This window comes from Nuphar pumila, chromosome 9 (genome assembly GCF_984573655.1).
Source record: "Nuphar pumila chromosome 9, dmNupPumi1.hap1.1, whole genome shotgun sequence".
Lineage (NCBI taxonomy): Eukaryota > Viridiplantae > Streptophyta > Magnoliopsida > Nymphaeales > Nymphaeaceae > Nuphar > Nuphar pumila.
The window spans coordinates 110,891,545-110,913,314 of record NC_143257.1 but is presented as its reverse complement, the minus strand read 5'-3'; the positions used below and the strand labels follow the sequence as shown (position 1 = coordinate 110,913,314).

General features: G+C 37.9%; 1 protein-coding gene across 1 annotated transcript; it reads left to right on the top strand.

Annotated features, from left to right (window-relative positions):
* The first annotated feature begins 5,709 nt into the window (after positions 1 to 5,709).
* LOC149828869 (pyrophosphate--fructose 6-phosphate 1-phosphotransferase subunit alpha) lies at positions 5,710 to 19,612 on the top strand. Its single transcript, XM_090017769.1, has 19 exons — positions 5,710 to 5,952; positions 7,193 to 7,365; positions 8,578 to 8,690; positions 11,781 to 11,855; positions 13,959 to 14,072; positions 14,152 to 14,219; positions 14,468 to 14,551; positions 15,185 to 15,238; positions 16,216 to 16,296; positions 16,400 to 16,493; positions 16,585 to 16,658; positions 16,866 to 16,976; positions 17,085 to 17,129; positions 17,215 to 17,271; positions 17,352 to 17,456; positions 17,541 to 17,657; positions 17,818 to 17,921; positions 18,680 to 18,845; positions 19,232 to 19,612. The coding sequence occupies exons 1-19, from the start codon at positions 5,869 to 5,871 to the stop codon at positions 19,358 to 19,360; spliced, it is 1,848 nt and encodes a 615-aa protein (XP_089873895.1). The 5' UTR covers positions 5,710 to 5,868; the 3' UTR covers positions 19,361 to 19,612.
* The last annotated feature ends 2,158 nt before the right edge of the window (positions 19,613 to 21,770 follow it).

The window sequence follows — 21,770 nt, the reverse complement described above, 5'->3', positions numbered from 1 at the left end:
TTTGTTTAGGGTTTTTCTTGTATTTGATTATGATTGTTTTTCTTTGATCTCTTTTAATTAGGGTTTGAATTAAGGTTTTTTATATTTAATTTTATGGTTTATTTATACTTTTTTTTATTTTATGATTTATTTTTATTGTAGTTTAGGGATTTTTGGTTTACTTATGGTTTATTTATATATTTTTTATATTTTAGGGTTTTATGAGTTATTTATGTTTTTGTAATTGTATATAAAAATATGAATTCTTATTTTTTATGAAATTATAAAAAAAATTAAACATTTTTTCGTACTTGGATTCAATTTGAAATCCATGTTTAGGGATAAAATTCATAATTTTTTTATAAACTTTCATAATTAGATCCAATATGACACCGATTAAAGCACTTATATAAAAAATTATCAATTCTTGTTTTTTCTCAAATTACCCAAATTTTAAATAATTTTAGTTTTTAGATGGAATCAAATATCTATACCCGAAACTAGAATTGATAATAAACATATTAAAACACTTATATGGTTGAGCTAATCGAGTTGTATCATCCAAAACAAAGTTATCCCACCCATTATTCATGTGTTTGTATTATCAGGACAGCTAAAAATCAAACGGAACACAACTTCTGGTCTAATGCCTGTTGCAGAACATGTGTTTTGTCTATTATATAATGTTTTGTCTCTTCAAGAGAGAGCACATGAGCTCCCACCTAGCTACCAACCTGACATTCATGGTGGAGTAAAATGTCTCCAACATTTTCACTTAAAAAATGGTCCCTCTTAGACGATGCACATGCGCTGTCACGGGCCTATCTCCTTCAATGGGCCAGCGCGGCGCAACGGTCCTTCCTTACCGCCGCAAGCCTACTCGTCAGCTCGCTTGCCGGTCGCGGAAGCTGATGATCAGAGTGCAAGAGAGCAAGAGAGAATAGAGGGAGAGAAGTTGCAATCACAAGAAGCAATCACAACGAGGGTGAACAAAAGAAAGCTCAACGCATTTGATTCATTCACAATTTTGCCCGCAGGCTATTACAGTTCAAGTATACGGGCTGCCCCTTCGGGGTATTAATTCACCTGAACCGAGCAGCTTACATCAGACTCAACAAAAGCAAAACAGACTCTAAGCGCAACTGTACACTGTAAGTCGCAAGGGAACATGCGCTACCCATCTTTTTTTTCATTACTTTTCACCTGCAATTTTGTCCTTAGACAAAAAAAAAAAAACATTACCGGAATTTGGTAAAATGATATCTCATGGAGACAATAACCTCATGATTTAGTTTTCACAACCAAGTAATAGAATGTTGAACCCTGAGCACGGATGACGTGGTGCTTTGGAGAAGCAAACTCCTTCCATGGGAAAGAATTGAGATCAGGTACAATATGATTGTACACTTTGAGTGTGCTGCTGCACCTAATCACCCACCATTAGAGCTGGTAAGAAAGCCTAACAAATCGATCTTGGGCTGTTCGGGCTCAGCTGGTCACGAGTTCAGCTGAGCTCGAACTCATTATGAGCCAATCACGAGGTAGTTCGTTTTCTAAAAAAAAGTTTTCAAGTGTTTTTAAAGCTTGCTAAAGTATAAAATATATAATACATACTATATATATATATATAGAGTATGCATCATATGATATAATATATATATTATATGTACATAATATAATATGTAATATATAAAATGTGCCTACACGGGCCGAGCTTGCCATGTTGTTGGTGCTCGGCTCATTTACCTAAACGAGCAGGCCTGTAGCTTTGCTCGCTGAGCTGCTCGTGTCCCAACCTTACCCACAATTGACAGGCTGTATCCTAAAGATGGCAGGTGATTAGGTGCAGCAGCAAGCAAAAAATGTGCAGTTACATTGCACCTAATCATCCTTCACAATGGCCAGGTAATGTGAAGTATTTTGTTGAAAGGGCACAGAACACAGAGGAGAGAGGAAAAGTGACGAGGGTTTTACCCCTCGTCCCTTTCGGCCTGCTTCTTTAAGACGCAGGCTCTAGACTCATCGAGAGCTTGGGTCCCGAGTCGACTCGGTTTCCTGAGTCATGGGTTGACTCGGTTTCAAATTTTAGGGTGGGCCACCGCCCACCCCTGGCTCAGCCACTGGTCCAATGATATCCTTTATAACCATGCTTCAATCCATATAGTCACAAATTTCCTTCATTGGGAAATACCAGTGAGGGTAAACCTCACAATATTTATAGAAATTGAGTTTTTCTTGTAAAAAATCTTGGCGAAATATCAGTAGTTTATACAAACTTACAAACCCAAAAACAAACAAAAAATATAAAAAATATACAAAAAAAAGTATTTTTAGTTTTTTCGTTTTATGAAGCGGAACTCTCCCCGAAGCAAGGAGAAGAAGAACCCCGGGTAAGGCCTCACGACTGCCTCACCTCCAAAAGCTATGGACACACTCATGCGCCAGCGAGATTTGATCATTGAAAATTTGTTAATATTGAGTTAAAAATCTGATATTAAAAAAACTTAATATCTTCAAAACACCGTTATTTTTAATATAATATCGGCCATTGAAATATCACTTTAAAATCACGATATTATCAACCCAATGAGCGACATCAATCCACAGAAAACATAAAACCAAAGCATATTCCCATAATATTCCGACCTGCTCGTCGTTTCATCTTTACCCTTTATAGCTATTTTGTTGTTTTTTCAGATCTCACCGTTAATTTTTATTAAATGGTCCAGTGGACGGAGGAATGCCTGACCGCCAACCTGCAATTTCTGATGAATGTCTCTTTTTTTTTCTGATATTTATATGGAGAAATCACCCCAACATCAGAGACCTAGCTATGCTGGCTTTGCCTGCCGTACCGTCGCTGTCTTGACGGCATAAAACTCTGGGAGTTTACCCGTTACCTTACCTCCGGGGAGTCACCGCGCTTTGGCTTGCGCAAAAAGAGATGCCTTCGGGGTTTGAACTTAGACCACCTACCTAGTGCCCTAGGTCCCATCCCACTATGTGAAACCCCTTTGAGGCCCGTTTTGGGCTCCAAGCAACTGATCTTTCTTTTCACCATCGTTTCTTCTTCGAGTCTTCCACCTTGACTTGTAGGTATACAAGTAGAGCCATCTTTTGACAGAAAGATATAATAACACATTGCTTGTGCGCTAAAAAGACTTACTTTCGGTGTTTGTGATTACCCGAAGCTACGGCGTGGGGGCTTTCGTTTTTAAGCCCGTGACAATAACAATGATTTGTATAAAAGTGCTAAAAAAAAGTTAGTTAGAGAGGGCTGATCTACGTCCGTATCCAACTAAGATGGGCCTACGTTATAAGTAAGGGTGTGCGCGTACCTTTCACTAGTGGGTTCCATAATCGGTGACCCTTATCCAGGGATTACACCTGCTGCTTGGGTTGGGAACTTGGTCATTAAAAAAATATCAATTTTTTTTAAAAGCAAGCTGGGGGTAAGGCAGACCCATTATCCAACGTATAACTGAATTTTGTACCTGCAATGTCCCACCACACGGAGACATGCACTCACAGCTCCTACCAACCATGTAGAGCTCCCGTTGGTAATAAAAAAAATACATATAAAAAAATATATATAAGGATATACCAAGCTTAAATAAGGTATATATATCCTTGTCCGTGTCCTACTACATGCTTTATAACTATCTTCTATTTTCACATGCTCACACACAAACTGTAATCCAAATTAATCACAGTTTTTTATCTTGAGATTTCTTTTCGGCAAGAAAATCTTTTTGATTTTTTTTGGCTAAACTTGAGAAACTAAATCAATTAAAAGAAAAAAACAGCAATGAAAAGCAAAACCAAAAATCTAAAAAAATGTAATATATTAAATGATAAAGTTTTTTTTTTTTTGAAAGGCAAGCTGAGGTTAGGCAGACCCCTACCAGAACAACACCCGCCCCATGTGGCAGAAGGATTCTATCCTGAGCCTTCAGCTTGACACAGGACCGCGCTTAACCACATGAGATACCACCTCGGTAATATATTAAATGATATAGTACCTAAAGGGTTTTACCAACAGAAGGATGGCGACATACCTTTTGATTCTACTCATCCCTTATGTCATACCCCATCTTCGTAACCCTCTCATTGTTTTGTTTATGAAGAGGAACCCTCACCTAAGCTAGGACCAACGGGGGTATCTGATGGGAGCAGTTAGTGCACTTCACCTTGTGTTGGGACTTTGCAAGTTCTAACCCCAAATGGTATGGTTGTATAACTGGTAGGAGTCCGCCTAACCCCAGCTTTTCTCGGTCGAAAAAAGGAAAAAGAAAACCACCTTGTGTTAGGACTTTGCAAGTTCTAACCCCAAATGGTATGGTTGTATAACCCATAGGAGTCGGCCTAACCCCAGCTTTCTCTGTCGAAAAAAGGAAAAAGAAAACCACCCTGCCTGATGGAGGTAGGAGTCCGCCTAACCCCAGCTTTCTCTGTCGAAAAAAGGAAAAAGAAAACCACCTTGACGAACATGGACTACCTCTGAAAGCTAACCTCATAGATTTAGCATGGTTCATTTAATAAGAATCTACCTTGGGTAAATGAAATCATGAAGCCTTTAAGAAAATCCAAAGAAAATGTATGATTGTTGCCACCAGTGTTACATTTAGCCCCAAAAACATTAACACCAGCAGGGACATCCAACATTAGTCCCCAAATATTATTTTCAGATATGGGTCTTAAAATGGGATCCGATTGTGTATTCAGATGTGTGATCCAGATTTATTTCATATTTGAGCTCAAATTTGGATCAACTTTTTCAGTCAGATCTACACAATGATTCGATTCAGATCTCATTTATTTGTATTTTTTTACGAATAAACAACTTAATTTCATTTTTCAACATTGGATCTGGTAGTGCCGTGCACACTCCAGGTCAAAATTCAAATTATATTTCAATAAATATTATTTCAGATTGCCCCCTACCCGATCCATTTGCACCCTACCATCCGGCCTAAGGCTTCCTTTAGTGGAACTCACAAATCAATCTTGTTCTCGTGATTTTCTTGGCAAGAACAAAAAAAAAAGTCTGTAACAAATTGAAAAAAAATTTCATTGCATTTATAAAAGATCATTTACGATACTACTTCGATATATTAAGAATGACTATTTTTCACATTTTATCGTGAGATAGTCAAAATCTCGGCGATATTTTGTGACCCTAACCCATGTATGCAGAACCTAGCATGGCCAAGCCCAATGACAAGCCTAGCCAACTCAGAAGCACGAAGACAAGTGGACACAAGTGCGACACGGGTTCAACTCACAAGTTTGATTTTTTTTTTTTTATAGAACACGAGGATGCAAATTTTTTAATCAATAAAAAATAATTTTCAATATCGAAATATATTTTTTATCGTAATAAAACCCTAAAAAAAGAAAAACAATATTAAAACATCTAAATACTATTCACGCATATCCGTGTCCGTGTCCGTGTTCGTGTCCCATGTCCGTATCCACCCGTCCAAACGTGTCCGATCGTGTGACAGCTCAGAAGAAGCACAAAATCCACGGCTTAGGGATATACACGCCATTTTCAGAAAGAAAACAGGGTAAGTAAGATAAGGACGACCCTCGTGGTGGGTGCCAGCCAGCCATACTCCATAGCAGAGGCCCTGCGGCGTGAACCCGCGAGCTAAACCGGCATGGTTTTGGTTCCGGTTCGTTGGGCCGCTTACCCTCATTTTAAGGGTTGGTGAGATTCGTGAGAATACCAAGGCAGGTTGCGACTTCTTTTCCCCCCTTTTTTTATTTGCCCCCTTCCTCTTCTTCGGAGGACACTCGGAAGGTGTGCTGTCCGTGTGTGTGAGAAATAGAGAGTGAGAAAGGCCGAGAGAGAGAGAGAGAGAGAGAGAGAGAGAGAGAGAGAGGATGGATTTCGGAATCCCAAGGGAGCTCTCAGATCTTCAGAAGGAGCACTTGCTGTATCAGCCCCTGCTCCCTCCTTGTCTTCAGGTACCCTTCTCTCCCCCCCTCTCTCTCTGTGCTGTTTTTAAACTTTTTTTTTGTCTTTTTTATGCGGTTTTACGATTTCTATCGGTCCGAGCTAGTATTCGTAAGCTTTTTGGCTACATTTTTTGGTGTGATTTGTTCCGTTTTTAGATCGGAGCTTTTTTTGCTTCTCTTTTCACTTTTGCGGTGAATATGTTGTAGAAGCGTTTTGTATCCATGCGATCGTTCTCATTTTCGAGCGTTTCTTTGAGTTTTTTCTGTGTGGAGATTGTTCTGGTTGAGCCTTTCTCAGATCGCCTTGATTTATAGTTTTTCTGGGAAATTGTCCGTGGATATCGTGTTTTTCGAGATGAGATGCGCTCTTTGTCGTCGGATCCGTGTTTCTTCTTGATTTTGATTATGTGTTGAGTTCGGGTTTTTGGATCTCAGGGTTAAAATGAGCTTCTTTTGAAGAAAAACAGTTTTTTTTTGTTCATTTGTTTTTGCTTGATGCTGTTTAGGTTTATCTGAGTCTTTACTTTCGTCGTTGTTGGTTCTTAGTATCCAGTTCTCGTTGTTTCTCTAGCAGTTTTCCTAGATATTGATTACTTGATGGTTTTAAGCATTTTTTCGGAACAAAAATGACCGTAAAAACCGTGTATCTTGCTTGCTTATTCAGCTGTCCTTGTTGCGTAAGATTTTTTTCTCAACTTAAACAAGCTTGGTTCTGTTACTGTTAATTAGTTTCAGAAGCTTCTACACTAGGCAGTGCATGTAATGGCTTATTCTTTTTATTTCTTCTCCTCTGGCTGGCTTTCTTTCTCCATAGTGACTGCAAGGAAACCTGTTGTTAGTTGAATGACGATATAGAGCTACAATGTGCATGTTTTCATGTCGTGTATAGCACTAAATATTTCCAAAATATAATTGTATTATTGTGAGATTTTGGAAAAAAGACGTGATGTACCATATCCATATATCACAGTTATGAAAAATTATCAACATTTTCAGTGTATCATGACATTGACGAGTGATCCTGTGATTTTTTTTTAATTTTGCAAAAAAAGTTTTTTTTTTACTAATTACTTATTTTTGATGTTTAATGTTTTCTGTCTTGTATTTTCTTTTATCCAAAATTGCTTTTTGTTCCAGTTTCTTCTGAGGATTTTTCTGCTTGTATGCTTATATCATCTTGTCACTGTCAACAAGGGCGCTAGATATATATTTATGTTTTAGCCCATGGTTTGATGATCTTTGCAAACAGGGAACCGATGTTAGGGTTGAGTTTGGTGATTCTACAACTGCTGCAGACCCATCTAGTACTCGTTCAATTAGCCGGTACTTCCCACTTACATATGGGCAGCCGCTTGCTCATTTCTTGAGGGCGACTGCCAAGGTCCCTGATGCACGGATCATTACGGAGCATCCTGCAATTAGGTAAGGTATTTGAGAAATATGGTTTCTTCTCAGTTGAAAAGCTTTAAAAGGTCCAGGAATTCAAGGCATGGTTTCATAGAAATCATATTTTGCCATACGCAGGCATACCAATACCTGGTACTGGTAGGAAACTGGTTTCAAAAACATTGAAACCAGTTTTAGAAAACATCAAGAAACTGGTTTCTAAATGCATATGAAACTCGTCCCTAAGAACATAGGAAACCAGTTTCTTATACAAGTGAAACCAGTACCAATCTTGGTTTCATCTATAAATGCATATGAAACTCATCCCTAAGAATATAGGAAACCAGTTTCTTATATAAGTGAAACCAGTACCAAACTTGGTTTCATCTATGGTGGTGACAATAATTGTATCCCTCTCAAACAAGATAATAAGACATGAGATAATAGGATCTCCGCAGCCCCCTCTTACACCTTTCTTATATGTGTGGCTCTAGTTTACTTCCATTGAAACCATCAGCAAGCTTCTCTCACTTCCATTGAGGCTGCCACACGAGGTTATTTCATTTTCTTTAATCTAAATGTGATTTTTGTACTTTTCGTATCAATTTAATGATTGATATACTTTCATATACTTTTCATAAATTCTTGCAAGAGGCAGCCCTTACATCATTAGCTTGAGATTGTTCTATGTTTTTTCTTTATTTAGTTATTGTCTTAAAACATATTGCTTTCAATATTTTGCTTTTACATGTAGCTTGAGACATTGGCCCATTAGGTGATATTTTGATTTTTAGTGCTTTTGCTTTTCTTAGCATTTCTTTTGTCATAATATATATGACGATATTATTCTTATAACATAAATGATGAGATGTAACTTCCAAAAACTCATACCATCATCAAGAAAACCACATACCAAAATCTCGAATCAATGTCTATTAGAAACTTGTACCAAAATTTTTAGATACACGTTTCAATAAAAACATACATGAAACTTTTGAGAGCCTTGCATACCCGTACCCATACCAGTCTTTGTTAACTATGATTCAAGGTGCCCATATTATTGGACTTCTACTAGACATGCTTGTTTGTGTTTGTTGAACGAGTTGGTTCTTCCTTTTATTCTCTTGTATTGTAATTTACATCTATGGATTTTTTAGACATTGGTTTGCTTTTGATCTTGAGTTGTATGGTCGTCTTGTGACCAATAGATGTGGTGCACTTATGTGTTTATTACCTTCCTTGTTGCAGGGTGGGTATTGTCTTCTCTGGGCGACAATCTCCTGGAGGGCACAATGTAATTTGGGGTCTTTATAATGCTCTCAAGTTACACAATCCAGAAAATATCTTGTTGGGATTTGTAGGTAAGTGGTTGCTTTTCTTTCAAAGTTCAGCTTGTAGTTTCTAAACGTTGGACTTCTGTACTGTTTTTTTAAGAATTTATTTTTTACACGGGGACCAAAATTGTTCATCTTTTATGTTCGTGTCCTGGTCCTCTGTTATACTTACAGAACAGGTAGGATATGAGAATCTTCCTTGGGTTTTGTTAGGAAGTTGCTGGATTAGTGTATATTACCGGACTATTCACATAACTGGCTATTAATTTACTGCACTTGTTGATTTGCTGCAAGGCAATACTTTAGCTATCGATCTTGCATGCCAAAGAAATGATGTAATGAACTAGGATCATGTAGCACGTTGGAAAATAACTGTCATATAATGGAGTTGGCAAGTCATATCCATGCCAAGTCATAAAGAATAGCCATGATATTGTAGGTTCACTTTTGTAAATGTTATCTCCTCTGCCCTCGAATATTGGTAGGTTCACTTTTGTAATGGACTCCATATTCTTTTTAAATGCATTATGCTCCACATATCTATGGGAACAAATAGTCATTGGTATCTTGTTCCTTGTCATGTTGCCCTTCTATGAAAAGGCAGAAACATTCAGTTGACAAAAATTCTTAAACTGTCATTAAATTGATCTTATAGATAATTGGCATTATTATTTGGGAAGGTTTTGCCTTTGTCCTGATTTTGTATTTTGTTATTTTCTCCTATCAAAGATATGGGTGAGCATCATGCGTTAGGACCCAACTGACTTGAACCTATCTTCAACCTGCTGAGCATCTGTCCTGATTATTATCAGCTTTTGGTTCTTGGGCAGGAATTTCTGTCTGTCACTCGCTTGATTGGCTAGGGTTGAGCTGACCAGGCAGGCCAGATTGAGCCGAGTGACCAACCTGAGAGAGAGAGAGAGAGAGAGAGAGAGAGAGAGAGAGAGAGAGAGAGAGAGAGAGAGAGAGAGAGAGAGAGAGAGAGGTTCGGGTACCTGGTAGCCCATCAGGTACCCAATTTGATGACTACCTCTAATCGAAGAGTGGACCCTTCAAGAGTTCATTTGTACGGTTTGCGTCATTGGTTTGTTGCAAAAACTTTTAATTTTCTTTTGAAGAAAAAAAGAATCTATCGTAAGAAATGAAACTTTGTTATTCCATATGATGGACTACCATATTTTTTCTAAAATCCCTATTTATTCAAGAATTCATTCTCTCCTGTTTAAGCTTGCAATTTCCCTTCAATCATGGGAGTGTAGTTGCTAGCAATTACATTTACATGAGGTGAACTAATTTTCCTTTTCTTCAGTCTTGACTTGATCCTGTTTAAGGACATATTGGCCATTAGTTGATTCTCTTTAGTCACTGTTTTCTGAAATAGTAAGGGCAATTGTAATGGAAGAGGAGCCATGGATAAAGGAAGTTCTTCCATTTGCATGCATGGCATTGTTTCCAACATGGATTATGGATATGCATTATGTCTCCTACTTAATACAACAACAACAACAACAACAACTACGCCTTCATCCCAAAACAATTGGGGTCAGCGATATGAACCAAAAAAGAAATTCATTTTGGGTCTTCCACATGAATCCTTTTCCTCCAATCATTTCTATCCAATGCCATGTCCTCGGTGATATCCTTTCCTATCATCTCCATCCAAGTCTTCCTAGGCCTACCCCAACCTCTTTTAACTAATATATTTTCCCATTTCTCCAACCTTCTAACTGGAGCATCATTAGGCCTTCGCCGAATATGTCCAAACCACCGTAAACGATTCTCTCGCATCTTATTAGTAATGTTAATTCTCAATTGACTCCTTGATATATCATAACAAGAAATGTCATGGTGGATGACATAAAGTGCGCTGAGGAAAAAAAAGAAACTTTCCAAATGAAATGTTGATGTTTAACCATTGGGTAACTGAATGACTAGTCCTGAAAAACTGTGCAGTGGGCATGTTTGGAAGCAAGAAAAACTCTCATAAGAAAAGAAAATTTTGCCTATGAGAAGTTTTGATATGATAATTTTTCTAAAATGATTTTTTTTCACTTGTTTAAGTAGCATGAGAAAACTAAAATGAAAAATCTTAAAAAAATGAGATAAAGGAGGAGGGGTGGTTGTTGTGAGATGGATGGGGTGATTTTGGTGGTGGAGCTTCTCCGGCGCGATTTTTCGGGATGTGGGTGATGGTGGGTGGTGATGGATAGTGGTAATTGACGGTGGGGAGGGCGGTTTTCCGGGAGGTAGTGGTGAGATGGATGGTGGTGGTGAAAAATCATCATGGGTGGTGGAGCTTCTCTGACTCCATTTTCTATGAGATGGGTGATGGTGGGTGGTAGTAGTAGTGGTGAGATAGATGATGGTGATGAATAGTGGAAAATCATCATGGGGAGGGTGGTTTTTCGAGAGGTGGGTGATGTGGGTAGTGGTGGTGGCGAGTGATGAGATCGGTGGTGGTGGTGGTGAGATGGGTGGTGGGGAGCGGACCTCACCATTTTCTCTTGGTAGGAAACATTCCTCCACCTCCCCCTCATGGAGGAATGTTTCCTATCAAAAAGTGTACTTTTTAGAAAAACTCCCTCAGAGAGATTTTTTCTCTCGTTTTGAAGGGTCGGAAAAACCATAATGATTTTCCATTTTGTATCGCTTTTCCTACATCTTTCCCACTTCCGAACGTGCCCTTTTTGTTTCATGAATTCCTGAACTCTATGGACTTATCCAATGATAAACTTATTCACATTTATCAATAGACATTCTAATTTATCCTTTATTTATGTGTCTTCCATTTCCTTTTTGGGCTTGTCTCCATCTGATGTATATATCACGTTTCATTTTGCATCTTGCCATGTTCCAACTAGTGGTGACACGATTATGTGTGATTGCATTTTGTGGGTTTCAAACTACTGGTGACATGTTGATGTTATCTGGAATGTCCTTAAGTTGCAAGTACTTTTCAATCTTATTAGTTTATTCCTTGTTACTTTCAATTTCTTGTATTCTATGTTCACTGTCTGTGATGATCACAGAGCTGTGGCACTTGATGTGTAACACAAGCTACTACTAAAGGATGACAAGACATGAACTGATGCCTTTTTTTTAAATGCTTTATGACAGGTGGTACGGAGGGTTTATTTGCACAAAGGACTTTGGAAATCACTGAAGATGTACTCTCCAGCTACAAAAATCAAGGTGTGAGTCATTCTAATTGCATTCTTCTATACAGTGTGCTTGATTTAGGCAGAGTCTTTGGATGCTTTTCCTTTTTTTTAGGGAGCAATGTGACAGGTTCCTATTCTTGGTTGGAGGAAACTATACCTACTGTAGGTTTTCTTTGAAGAATTCTCAGAACTGTTTAAGGAAATTGATAATTCATAGACATACTTTTAGTTTCATAGGGTTTGCAACTTTACATCTTCCCTGATCCTGATATGTGGTTCACAAAAGCCAAATGAGTTTACACAAGCAACATTGCCTACTGTTTTTGATTTTTGAATTTCATTCAAAGACATCAGGAGTACGTCCATTTGTATGGGCCCCTCTTTGGTTCCAGGATTCCAAAACATGGATTCTGAGAATTCAAGGATTTTGAAGCATCTCATTTTTGGTTGGCCGTATAATTTGACAAAAAATAATATTTGGCATAATCTCCGGGGGATTTCGGGAGTCCCTGCACTGATGCCATCGAGTGGGGCAGGTTACCAGTGGAAATAGTTGTAAAGAATGGGTTCAACACAAAGATGGCATGTGCATCCACCCCTTCTACCCTTCCCTTCCCTTGTCTCTCATGCTCTCTAGGGTTGCACTGTTGTTCTGCTTCTCCTCTTTGATGACAAACTGACCAGTTGAATCTGCAACATCGCAGCATTATAAGCATTGTTGATCAACATCAGCCCCAGCTTTGACTCTTTTAGATAATTAGCATTATTTCTTTGACATCTCAGCTTTCCTCTTTTTAAATCCCAAGTATCTCTTATTTATGCCAACAGCAAAGCTTCACTGTCTCAAATTGGAATCCTGTCACATCTTCCATCATGTCTGCCCTGTAAAGTATCTTGGACTCATTGTCGCCAGATGACATGTCCCATCTTCTTAATTTCTGAGAATAAACCAGTTGTCTTCCATAGGCTGGCTGCCTAGGCACATGGCTTTTGAATCTGTGCTTCTCCCTGGGGATGAATGCACCCTCTTTTGATCACCAATAATTCCCAGCATGCCACCTTATTGCCATCTTTTTCTGGCAGAGACTATGCAGTTGATCAAGGAGGTGATACTGATTCCCATAGCAACCAACTCCTCATTGGTGTAAATGTTGAGTGCTGTTGGAACCAATTTCCTTCTCAGCAACAATGGGGGCTTTTGGTTGTTTGGTTGAATGAGATTTTTTCTTGCATTCTCTAGATGATGGAGTCTAATAAACTCACCAACCAGAACCTTTATAAAGTTTGGAGCTACCCATACAAGTCTTCTGTTTCATTCTTGTTATCCATCATATACAATTATCTACGAGGTTAAAACCATACCAAATTTGTGACTGAGGCAGCTTTGCCCTATCCCGAGTCTTGGGGAAGAGTCTTGTCTCATTATGATTCCATCTCACGGGGACTTTCTTTTAATCCCAACTTGGTTCAATAATTATGCAAACTAACATACATTAGTTGGATATGCCTGGATTGAGTTCTGAACTTAGTTGCTAAATTTTCTTTGATGCAGATGACGATCCACACTTTGATGAAAGAGAAAATGTTTAATTGTTTGATTATAGATTTGATATAGTGGTTGCTTGAGCAGGTTCACAAATTAGGGGTTTACTGTGCATCACCTCGATTAGCAGCTACCTTGAGCTGTGCAGTGAGCATACTTGTATGCTTGGTCATGCAAGTGTCATCAAAGTGTTTCTCTTACTGCCTTTTAAAATGTTGAAATTCTTAAGGTGCAACCACACAGATGATTTAAACAATTCAAGGATTTAAGGATGCTGCCAATGTAAGGCCAATTTACACTTCCATTTCAGAATCCTAGAACCAAATGGGCCATAAGGCATCATGTTAGAAATCTTAACATCCAACCTTCCATCCCTTTGCTCTGTACTAGGAATATACGAATTAGGAATCGCCTCTTGTGCAGATTGTGTATTTATTGACTCTAGGGTACCCTCATTCTTGTGGCCTATGTATTGCTTTTCACTAGAGAATCTATATTCTCCTGTAATACTTTAATGCTTCTGCTGGATTGTGCCATGAATTCTCCGAAGTTTTCCTGGTAGCATCTATCTTACAATGTCTCCATGTGCAGGTGGTTTTGATATGCTGGGACGGTCTGTCGATCAAATCAGAACAACAGAGCAAGTAAATGCTGCATTGACAACTTGCAAAACTTTGAAGTTGGATGGGCTTGTCATTATTGGAGGTACTATATTCAAACAGTGGATTATTGGTGGTCAGCAATTTAGGGATTTTTGTGATTTAATTAATTTCATTTTTTGAAGGTGTGACTTCTAATTCGGATGCTGCTCAGCTAGCTGAGACGTTTGCAGAAGCAAAATGTGATACAAAGGTAGTTCACAAGAATGCCATTCTTGGATGTGAAACTGTTGAATTGTTTTTTAGTCTATTTGCAGTATCTTGTGTCAGATTAATCATTGGATCCAAATTTAGTGGGCAACTTTAACCAGTTTCCTACATCTGGATAAGCAAGGGGCACTTACCTGCATGCCCTTGTAAATTCATTTATCTAGATTTCTTATTAGTTAACTATTGAATTCCCTTGTGGATTCTTTGTTAAGCATGCTTCTTGTGGTACAGGTAGTGGGAGTTCCTGTTAGTTTGAATGGTGACTTGAAGAATCAGTTTGTTGAAACTGATGTTGGTTTTGATACAATCTGCAAGGTAAGCAGTGAGTGGTGCTCCATGGCAAGTTGTTGTTGTTGTTGTTGTTTGGTTGCTTTATGCTTTTAACTTCTGCTGACAATATAGATAAGGTGATTTTGACTATTTTTTCTTGTTATTTTTGGATTTTTGGCCTCAACAGCTATGTCACAGAGGCACTCAACCTTAACCCCCATGTTATGTCTACTTGTATACTATTTTCATTGAAAAAATACACAAGAATTTCTTCCCGTGTCTGTTTGGTCGAGTCCATGTGATAAAGCTCAACAGTGTAGCGTATTAAATTACATTCTTGATTGTCAGATCTGAGTTTGATATACGAAGCCCAGATCAAAGACTTGTTGCATGAATTTGTTTTTCTTAATACATTTTCACATCAGTCTCTTGGTTTTATTTCTTTTTTATATCAGAGTAGTTGTTTCAATTTTGGTTTTTTGTTATTTTGAATATGAAAGCAAGTTCCTTGTGATTGGATATATGACAGACTAACCATGCTCCATATTGTAGCACTTGTAAAGCAGATTTGGGTTTGAAAATATCATTAGAATGTCTATTTTGTATTGTGCTGCATGCTGATATGTGTGGGTATGAATTTTCAAGCATGCACTTATCTTTACTGAATTTCATCCCCAGGTGAACTCCCAGTTAATCAGCAATGTCTGTACTGATGCTCTTTCTGCTGAGAAGGTAACTAACTGAGTTCCAAGCTGGTTGTGATTTTCTACACTAAGGGTGCTCTTTTTTTCCAGTAGCATTGTTCTGTAGTCTTTGATTAACTTGTCATAAATGTTGTTTTCAAGAATTTTTCATCCAGTTCTTATGGGATATTGGAAAGTTTTAATCCCAAGTAGAAGAAGGAATCTTCAGAAAAATTTGGTTAATTTTTTGGAGAAGTGAAAACATCTTGCACAAAATGATTGTGTTAATTTCAATATTATGGGACTTTAAAAATATTGTTGCAAATTTTAAAGAATTGTGTCTCTGCTCAATAAATCCTGGTATTACAAGATATTGGCATGTTCTTCGAATATTGCAAGACTTTTGATTTTTCTTTATAGTTTTTTTACCCAATTCTTTTGAACTGTCATGTTCTGAATGTCAGCAATAGAAGCAGCTCTATAGACTTCTTAAACTACGTGGTAACTAATATCGTTAAAATTTGATTATATCAGCCAAATCTTGGAACTATTACTCCACTTATGGTTAGTGGTATCTGGAACCGGATTCGTCTCTCAGATCATTGGATTTTAATGGTCCAACTCCAATTGACAATGTAAGGGAAGATAAAACACTGAAAACAGCTTAAACTGCAGAATCTTTAGCTAGCGTTAAAAAGCTTTTATACTTTATTGTGCTTGTGATTTTAACCTGCATTACTATATCCACAATCCTTTTTATAACTGAGCATTACCATTACAAAGCTGCTAGTTGATGGTAAGACTATGAGCATAATTTCAGTGTGAATCTGCAAATAATGTTTTTATTTATTGGAGATGATTTTATGTAGGGAACAATATTTCTTAGTTGTCACACTGCTTATGTAATTGAATTGTCAAAGCCTTTGTTAAGTGGTTATTGTATGAAACTGCTGATCTGTGGCATTTTTATCCCAATAACAGTTGTCCTTTTGACAATTTCTGCTAATGGACATTTTTCTTTTTCAGTACTATTATTTCATCCGACTTATGGGCAGGAGGGCATCTCATGTTGCCCTGGAATGCACACTCCAATCACATCCAAATATGGTTCATTTTCTTTTCTTAATGATTTTTTTTCCCTTTCCTTCCCTATGCTATCTCATAGTTTCTTCTTTGTTAAGTTTATCAAGTGATTGTACTTGCTTCTCAGGTTATCCTTGGTGAGGAGGTGGCTGCATCAAAACTTACACTTTTTGACCTGACAAAACAAATTTGTGATGCTGTTCAAGCTAGGGCTGAGCAAGGTCCAAAATAAATTATTTTCTTTTTGTTGGAAATCTCATTTTAATCTGTTTTACTATTTGTGTGACTATTTGGAACTTAACTTTGGAACAGACAAGTATCATGGGGTCATCCTTTTGCCAGAAGGTCTTATAGAAAGCATCCCAGAAGTGTATGCTCTCTTGCAGGTAATCAATGGGAATGCTTGATTTATTAATTGTTGAGTTATATCTATGTGCTTTGGCGTGGGTTCAATTGCAGTCCTAACATGCTTATATTTTATTTGGTGAAAAGTGTCCTTTTCTCATTTGTGTGGTAATGTTATGTCATTCAGTTGGTCTGCTTTCCTTTGATTTTTCTCTAGCTTATTTATATTTCTGTAAATCTGCTTTAAGGAAATCCATGGTCTTCAAGGAAAAGGTGTTTCAGTGGACAACATTTCGTCACAACTTTCACCATGGGCATCTGCTTTATTTGAATTTTTGCCACCATTCATAAAAAGACAGGTTATCTTATCTAGCTGTTTTGAGATGATGATGCTCTGGACTTGTCTTTCATTTTGTTTTATATGTTTTCCATTTAATTCTGATGAACATATACACATATTTTCTCAGCTGCTACTACAACGTGAATCAGATGACTCTGCCCAGTTGTCTCAGGTGAGAAGAGTGAAATTTATTTACTTTGGGTACATCTTTTATTAGTATGGCATTCCTGATTTCTTGCTTTTTAACCTGTGGTCAGATTGAAACAGAGAAACTTTTAGCCCAGCTAGTAGAGACAGAGATCAATAGGCGATTGGTATGAGTTCCATACCTAATTAAGCTTGTCTGCCATCTTTAAAAGTTTGTTGAGGTGTACTGATGCACGTCTCTTTTCAGAAAGAAGGAACTTACAAAGGGAAAAAATTCAATGCTATATGTCATTTCTTTGGTTACCAAGCTCGGGGTTCATTGCCATCAAAATTTGACTGTGATTATGCTTATGTACGTGCTCGTTATCCCACAGAGCAAATTATGTTTTTTGAAATAATTCTTTCATATGTTAAGCAAATATTTCTTTTCTTATAGGTCCTTGGGCACATCTGCTACCATATTCTAGCAGCTCATTTGAATGGTTACATGGCAACTATAACCAATCTTAAAAATCCTGTTAATAAGTGGCGATGTGGCGCTGCTCCAATAACTGTATGTATATCTGGTTTTCATCTGAAAATCACAGTTTCAGAGGGTTTTATCCTGAATGATTTGTGTTGGGAACTGTCTTTTATCCTTTGTATCATCAGTCTGTCAATTTTATGGCAGGAAAGGAACACATTTATAAATGTTTTCTTTTTTTTAATGTTAGGCGATGATGACTGTGAAACGTTGGTCAAGAGGTCCTGGCGCAACTTCCATTGGAAAGCCTGCAATTCACCCAGCATCTGTGGATTTGAAAGGAAAAGCATACGAGTATGTCTCTAACCTCTATGTTGAATTGTTTCGTCCAATCTGAATTGGATGGTAAAATCTAATCATCCTCGGCTACTTTAAAGGATCTTTTTTCTCCATGTCTTAAAATGATTGCTATGTATTCCAGGAATTAATTGTTACGTTCTTTCCCAAGGTTTAGCTTCAGCATAGAATTGCAGCTTTGTGGGCCTAGTGACTCTTAGGCTGGTCTGCTTTGGTCATATATTGTCGTGGCTTTTATCAGTCGGAAACATGTGTTGGATTCTTTCCATGAAAGTTCATCCAGACTATGATATGGAGGGAAAGGTTCTCGAACAATTCTAGTTGTCAGTGCAAGGAGTTATCTCTATTTATGGCCTGATGACCTTGCTTGGTCATACCTAATTCACACCTGCTCGTCCAAGTTCTAGCTAAGAGCCTGATTTACTTTTGTGGTCACTTTTGTTGGTTAATACGGTGTGTCACTACAGTGTTGTGCATCCTCATAATTGACTTGTACTGTGACAAAGTTGGATTGCATTCGCCCTCTAGTAATGTTTGTTGATCGCACAGTAACCTTTCACTTGGTTCAAGAGGGCATCTTGAACCAAACGTACATGCAAATTTGCCTCTCTTCCTTTTTTTTTCTGTCCTAAGACTTGGCTAATTGCTTGAGACCTGTTAATTGACTCTGATGCTTGCACGGTGCACAGAGATGAGAAAATTATCCAGTTTGGAATTGGTATTAAACATATTTTTTATTTTTGGTGCTCTCTCAGGTTGCTGAGGCAAAACGCAGCGACATTTTTGATGGATGACATCTACAGGAACCCAGGACCTCTTCAATTTGAAGGCCCAGGAGCTGATGCCAGGACTGTGTCCCTGTCTGTTGAAGACCAGGACTACATGGGCCGTATCAAGAAGTTGCGAGAGTATCTAGAAAAGGTCCGTTTGTTTATTTGCTTTACTTTCATTCTAGTAACTAGGAATAGGATTCGTTTCATGTAGCTATTAGTCGTTGGTTATATACTGTGTTTCATGAAGTCCCAGCTAAATATGTGAGCAGGTCTATCTCAGACCTTGAGATTAATCATGTGGCTACTGCCTGGCCTCCCTGCCACCATTGGCAGGACCAGGCATTTGTAGTAGACTATGTTTGACCAATGTTACTGGCCTTGTTGGTATCCAATCTAGCCTTGGGTCCAATCGGGCCAGTCAGTAGTTGAGACTATTTGACTATTTTTCTAATTGTTGTGTAAATTCAATACGAACATTAACGGTTTTGATACTTAAGCTCTGATCTTTGTTTCCCCATGCCTATGCTTTTGCAGGTGAGAAACATAGTGAAGCCAGGTTGCTCGCAAGATATCTTGAAGGCTGCGCTTAGCTCCATGGCTTCGGTCACAGATGTTCTTTCTGTCATGTCCGCCCCTACTTACAGCACCCAGACCCAGCTCTGAGCTCTTGTTCCATGACGTCTTTGCTTACAGCTGAAATGCATCATGATCTCTCTCTCTCTCTCTCATTCTAGTTATGCTTAATCGGATATTTTTCTCATAAAATGGCTTCTGAGGCCATTGAATTTTGAGATGGTATGAATGACCATGAGTCCTGTATGTTCCTAGCCTTTAAGGCTACCTGGTGTATGCTGCTTTATTATCAATTTTGACGCGAGCCTTAGGGTTAGCTGGTGTAATCTACTTGATAATTTTTTACTCGTTTGCTTTTCTGGTCTTAAGAGTGCAAGTGGTGTAAGCTGCTTTACTTATCATGTTCGGTTTATTACCTTCACAGGATGAAAAGGGTTGGATGCGGGTTGCTATGTAGTTGGATAAGACTTAACGGTGTTTGAGTCCAAATTTGAATAAGAAAACGTGCTAGTGAATCTGGATCTTTCTAGCTTAACAGTTAACAGTGCAGGGAAATGGTTTTCCTTTGAGCATGAGAGAGAGAGAGAGAGAGCAACCAACCGTGGCTCAGGAAAGGCTGGGTCGTCATTGCCTGATGATCACTCGACCCGGTACCCAGCTTTTCTGTTTGATCTGACAAAGAACAGTGCTTTTCCTCCGGTACTAAAAATTCTGGAAACTCTCATATCATTTGGGTTAATGGCTTCTATACGTAAAGTTTCAAACAAAAGAATGCTAAAATGTCCACGTGTTAGTGAGTGTAATGGTGTATTTTTTTGAATAAGGTGTAATGCATCCATCACCCGTCCACATATGCCTTTTGTTGTTCAGCTTGTATTCCCATGTTCTATAGGAGAAGGTTTACTGGTGATTGTGTTTTGCACGGTAGTATAGTTATAAAAATCCCCAAGGGACAGGCATACTGAGGACTTGTATCTTGATGGTGGAAAAGAGGAAAAGGAAACTGTCATTTTGTAAAACCATGTGACTAAAATATGAAACATTTACAAAAACAAGCCTAACTCTTGGCCTATTTAGAAACACACATGTAGATTTTAAAATATTACAAATACATGCTAACTTTTGAGAATTTCTTTGTTAACCAGTCATGTATTCATAATATCTCAAAAGTTAAGCATGTTTTTGTACATTTTTCTAATTTTTCTAACAAGGAGAAACTCAATAAGTACTTTCCTTGCGGCAAGAATGCACATCCCAAGTATTGAACTTGCAACATCTTTTAATTTGAACACCTTAAGCCGACTCACCTAGGCAGGTGTGCCTGACCCTTATGGGCACTATAAAAGTCACTTGCTATTCCTGGCACACATGGGGAGTTCCTATTCACAAATTCGGATCCTTTTAATGAGGGCTTGCCTATTTTTAAGATGCTCATGCGGCGATAGTGCAAACGATCCTCTTGATTAGTGATGTAAATGGTTAGGATTCAGGTCAAATATCTGACTGAATCTGAATCTATTAGTCGGATTCTTTAGCCAAAATAGGATCAGATAAATAGTCAGAACCGAATTTAATATCAAGTTTGCATCTGATTCTGAGAAAAATCTAAATTCGGTTTAAATCTGGAATCAAATACATGTAAATGTCATTTAAGCAATTCGAATCTGGAATCGGTTTTGGCTGATTTCCATCCAACTCCAACTTTTAATCCGGATCTGATCATGCTATATCCAATAAGATGGACTTGGTAATGCTTAGATTGGACCCGATTATGATCCTTTTACATCCATACCCTTGATGATGGTGTAGGAAGCTGCATGAGTACAGTAAGGTCATAGCTTTGTGAACCATGTATAGCTGTCTGATGACAGTTCGGTTACACTCATCACCTATGTCATCCCCATCTTTATTCCCCTCTTAAATCTTATGATGCAAGTTGTTTTGATAAGATCTTGACCTTGCATGGTCAATTTAATAAGAAACAACCCTTGGATCATATTTTTTTGATGAAATAATGAGTTTTTAAATCACAAAATTTTGTGGTTTTTTTTTTTCAAACATTGATTTTTGATTTGTCAAAAGATGTGTACACAAGTAGGATTTCAGTGATTTAAATGCTGATCTTCAATAGATTCGGAAACATGTGTGCAAATTTTATGTGAAGAAGCAAATTTGGTATTCTGATTTTATTCAAAAACTTAAATGGTGGACGATGTCTTACTTCCACCCTCTGTGACTCAAGCTTTGTGGGGACATTACATTTCATTTCATATTGTTTAGTGGAATATTTGGAAGTTGAGGAACACATTTTATGATTAGGACGTACTTTCAAGTAGAACTGCAATCGCTGATCTGATTTGGACATCTTACATTGAACATTTTGCTGTGATAGAGTGGCTGGTTTCTCAAATGAAATTTTTATTTTTATTTTTGCAAAAACTGGATTGATAGTAGACAATTTTTGGCTATCGGAATCCATGACACATGCGATCAGATTTGC

Bases quoted from the DNA above. Each gene is read 5' to 3' on its own strand.
- LOC149828869 (XM_090017769.1), top strand. From the start codon at position 5,869: ATGGATTTCGGAATCCCAAGGGAGCTCTCAGATCTTCAGAAGGAGCAC. The intron at 16,297-16,399 runs GTTCATTTTCTT...CTTGCTTCTCAG, and splicing joins TCCAATCACATCCAAATATG to GTTATCCTTGGTGAGGAGGT. The intron at 16,494-16,584 runs GTCCAAAATAAA...ACTTTGGAACAG, and splicing joins TCAAGCTAGGGCTGAGCAAG to ACAAGTATCATGGGGTCATC.